This window comes from Macrosteles quadrilineatus, unplaced genomic scaffold, assembly GCF_028750875.1.
Source record: "Macrosteles quadrilineatus isolate MER2022 unplaced genomic scaffold, UCM_ALF_1.0 Scaffold_8__2_contigs__length_117827958, whole genome shotgun sequence".
NCBI lineage: Eukaryota > Metazoa > Arthropoda > Insecta > Hemiptera > Cicadellidae > Macrosteles > Macrosteles quadrilineatus.
Genome location: NW_026542601.1, coordinates 99,441,691 through 99,446,436, shown reverse-complemented (window position 1 = coordinate 99,446,436; position 4,746 = coordinate 99,441,691). Strand labels below are relative to the sequence as shown.

At 35.0% G+C, this 4,746-nt stretch overlaps 1 protein-coding gene across 1 annotated transcript; it reads left to right on the top strand.

Annotated features, from left to right (window-relative positions):
- Positions 1-397: 397 nt before the first annotated feature.
- Positions 398-1,321, top strand: LOC129000602 (palmitoyl-protein thioesterase 1-like). Its single transcript, XM_054427564.1, has one exon. It carries the CDS (start codon positions 398-400, stop codon positions 1,319-1,321), a length of 924 nt encoding a protein of 307 aa, XP_054283539.1.
- Positions 1,322-4,746: the final 3,425 nt, after the last annotated feature.

Below are 4,746 nucleotides of genomic sequence, written 5' to 3'. Positions count from 1 at the left end.
ACAAACATAAATATCAGTTTTACAAATTTTACATACATCAGAGACAAGATGAACAAATACTGTCCATCAATACACATCTAAAGCCATGCAATATTTTTTTGCTAAAAAATCTCTATGTTTCATGATTATTCATTTCAATCTCGGATAGTGTTTAAAAATTGTATAGTTGTATTTACAACATTTCATCGACAACTACCCGTCATTTTATGTGGGCCTCAATATAATTTATTCATGGATATACTAAAATTATACAGTACTAACTATCAAGTTAAAATGCGATTAAAGTCTCGTAGTATTTTAAACGGATGATAATTGATCATCATTCATGGTTAAGTGGATTGCAAACAGCTGTGTGAAACAGTTTGTGACAAACTTGTGTTCGGTTTTACAACTCGTGATGTTTCTTGTTACTCTCTTTTTAGTGTTGACTTTGCCTGCTGTGATCGGGAATTACGAACAAGAAGACAAGTACAAAACTGATCCAACGCCTATTGTTCTCTGGCACGGTATGTTAAGCTTTGGGGGTTTGGTGTCAAGATTAACTTACCTTATAAGACGTATAATACCTCTTGCTTATATAAAGTCTTTGAAGATCGGTTCTAGCGGATATTCAGACTATAAGAATTCATTGTTTATGGATGTGAACAGACAGGTGAAGCAAGCTTGCGACATGATCGCTGATGACCCAAATCTTCGACGGGGCTACCATGGCGTTGGAATCTCGCAAGGAGGGCAGTTTTTGAGAGCAGTAGCGCAAAGATGCCCTAACCCTCCAATGTTCAACCTGATAACTCTAGGAGCACAACACCAAGGATACTATAGTTTGGGAAAAAATTTATTTTCCTTACCGGAATTTTTTGTAGATAAGCACTCATACTGGGAATATATTCGAAAAAAGAGCATTGTCGTCAATCAACTTTGGCATGACCCTATCAACCATAACAAGTACGTTGAGGAGAACACATTCATCGCGGACATAAACAATGAAAAGACGTTGAATGTCGAGTACAGGACGAACCTACTCAAGCTTAAACACTTGGTTCTTGTCAAATTTGATCGGGATTATATGGTGGTGCCACGAGATTCTTCTTGGTTTGGATTTTACACTGAGGGACAAGATAAGGAAATAACAAACATGATCAACTCAAAACTGTACATAGAGGACAGAATCGGACTGCAAAAACTGTTTAATAATGCAAGGCTTCATACAATCGTGTGTCCAGGGCTGCATATTCAGATTGAAAATGACTGGTTTGTAGATAACATAGTGTTACCATGGTTGACTCAGACCTACTGGGACGAAACAGTACAGTTATCATAATTCTCTTGTAGAAACCATTAAATCTATATATTTTATATCGTAACAACTCAATTGACTCTATTAGTTTATTGATGAACCATCCAGTTATACTTGTCAGGATTTTAAGTATTTTGCAACTATTCTGGTAGTTTCAATATGTTTGAGGTTAGATATTGAAATTATTATATCAAAGTTTTGTTGAAATAATCTAAACTACTAAATATTATAGGTATATTCACATTGTGTAAATTCACAGTGTTCGTTACTGGAGACCATTTACCAAGAATATGCGAATTTGTTTATTACATTTTTTGTTCTGCTTGGTTACTCTAGTATACTTTTAAAACAGTTTTAGCTAAACGTATAGCATGCAAATAATATGTGTTTTTTTTATTACTACAATTAGTACACAGGGCACAAACTCTCCACTCTCCATCACGATTTAGCAATCATACAGTACATACATATACTGTACTGTACTGTTATGATTGTTAGAAATTTGTTTTATTTGTTTCCAGCACTGCACAGGACATATCTAGGTGTATTGGTGTAAAATGGTAAATACAGTAGACACCTCCATATTATTGACATTTTTTGCATTTGGTAAAAAAAAACTATATATTAATTTTTTTAGTTTGATTTTTGAATGTTTTGGCGGAATGTTTGCAGGATATCTTATTTATTTTACAACCTACGGTGTTGATATTTGGCACTCTTTTGCTTATATATAAATTGCAAAAACTGTAGCGTGTAAAAAGTCATACATTAACCCATCACTGTGCGCAAACGTTACTCGTTTTATAGTATGGATAAATAATTGATACTTAAAAATTAGATGGCCCAGTAAAAGTTTAAAAACAATACTGTACTTTCATTAGCTCATTATTTTGTTTTCTATATTTACATTTTGCTAGTCAGACCCAAAGTTTGTCACATTAAAGATTGCAAGGCTAACAAGGTTTCTGCAGGAATAAACCGAACCGCGCCGTGTTGTACCTGGTTAATGTTCTGGAAACGAGATTAGTTTTGTTTATTTTGTGTTTATATCACATTTCCTGCGTTGTGCATTCGTTCTAAAGAAAATTTGACATTTCCTCTCTTTCAGAAAGTATGTTGATTGAAGTAGCTTCCAATTACCACGTAAATTTCATTTATATAAACACATATAAGTGAGTAAAAATAAAAAGGCTGTTAAATAAATAAAAAAAAAAAACAGACGTGGACCTTAAATAGCCTCAACTTTTATTCATGCATAAATTGTGAGGAGCAAGTTTTGTAAGCTTGGCAAATAATCAACGATTAATACGTAGCTGTTAATTGAAACTGTTCGTTTTAATAAGCAGTAATCACTTTAGGTAGGCCTATACATGCTATAAACACATGTATTACAATTACAAACCAAAATCGTTATTAAACTTTATATTTTTTCAAAATAAAATACATGTCTTCCTACGGACCTTTGACGCAAACACAGGCAAACAAATAAATTTATTCATTCTTCTGGGACTCGGTCTACCCCCGCTTCGGGAAAGAACAAACTTACCACGAAGATAGCGTACATTCCAGACATAAATAAAAGACCGACTGTGGAAGGGAGGGAAAACAATCTTGAATGATGGTATCTAAAATACCAGAAGCCAATCTGTAAAACGCCACCAAATGAAATAAGAATGGCTGTAGAAGAATGTCTGTTTACTATCTGGAGAATTCTTCTAGCAGTAGCAGCCACTCTCATGAAGATATGTACAGAGCTGCGTATAAATCCTCTTGATCTAACCTCTTGAAAGCTGTGGTGTGGCTGAGGAAATATGGAATTCCTTGAGAACTGCTGCGTGTGTATACATTCACACCGCGTTGTAGTTGAGCTAACCAAGCGTCGCATGTAATCAGAGTTGAAATCGAAAGCTAGACGTTGATGAGGTACAAAAGGAGCAGGCCTTGCTGTTGACTCCTGGTGTGATCCTCTTGATCGTAGTCCTGGACGACTCAGCTCTCTTGATCGTCCCCCGAGAAAGTAAGCTACTCTTGGTCGTCGTTGAATGTTGGGTTGTTGACGAATCATACAGAGTAACACACAGCCATGAAAGATTCCATATGCTCTAAGAGGCAATCTATCATTTTCAAGAATCTTACCGTTGAAGATAAGTATTACTATTCTTCCCTGTGACAACTCAGAGTGGAAATTCCGCCTCCTGAACTCTCCAACCTCCTCGTCAAGATCAATCCCAACGGTTTTCATCAAATCGTTTTGGAACTTCAGTTTTATATGTAAACGCATGTCACATCCTGACAACGAACTGCTCGAGTGTTGATCCTTTGTATTGTTCTGTGAAGATGGATTGACGCTGATATTGGAATCTTCTGTATTCCCTGATGAGGTAGTTTCGGGTTCTCCCAAAGTTTCAGTAGCAGCATTTCGGGTGTTCGCAACATTGGTTAGACGATGCTCCTGATTCCTCCTTAATCTTCTTTCTTGCGTTCTGAGATTGCTCAACTGTCTTACTTTGGTCAAATTCCAGGCTGCGATGACTATCAAAGCTAGCGTGGAAAACGCAATAAATTGTAAAACCTCGTCTCCTACACCCTCAATCACAGGCATATTTAAATAAATAAAATCGCAGAAATTATAGAGTAAATTAATATAATGGAAGTTTGTTTAGTTACATTAACATATGTTGGACGAAAAATATTTTGTTGTCGTAAACACATGTTTACTAGAGAAATTGTTGGTTGGTGAAATAGACCAGTAGAAATGTTTGACATATAACTTTGTTCACTGAAAAGTTTATTCTGTGTGTATGCATATATATACACACACATGACACACACATCATGTAATTGGAAAATTACGTCACTCATATATTGTTTTTTTACCAGAATGTCACAAGGAATTATTGAAATAAAAAATAATTGCATTTTACAACTGAAAAACACTAACAGATGAACTGCAATTATGCTAAGCAATTGCTTAAACGGGACACAGTTGTGCTTTAATGCATCTAAGGTAGCAATACCTTATTCTTACTCCTGCCTGTATACAGTGTCTGTTTTGTCTCCTCGTTTGCAAGGAAATTCACAACACCCGAGCTACCAAGAAAGAAGTCGACTCAGAATACTAATCGTTGTTTACCTCAGCAAATAGTAATATTTTTGCAGATTTAAGCACTACAGTATTCAAAGTTCCACTTAAAAATAGAAAAATATGTATAAAGGTTAGTGCCAGCAAAATTAGGTTTACACTCAAGTTTTATGTATTTTAGCTGGAAACATTATTTAAACATGCATATTAATATGTTAATTAGTGGAGTTGCACTAAAAACACATTGACAAAATGTAGTGTGGGTCCATATATTCATATTTTATACAAATTTATATTCATGTGTTTATTAATATTGTATACTATTCTATAACTAAATGAGTTTCGTCAAGAGGACCTGACAACGTAA

What these genes read in the sequence shown, in the direction of transcription:
- LOC129000602 (XM_054427564.1), top strand. Translation starts at nt 398, where the DNA reads ATGTTTCTTGTTACTCTCTTTTTAGTGTTGACTTTGCCTGCTGTGATC.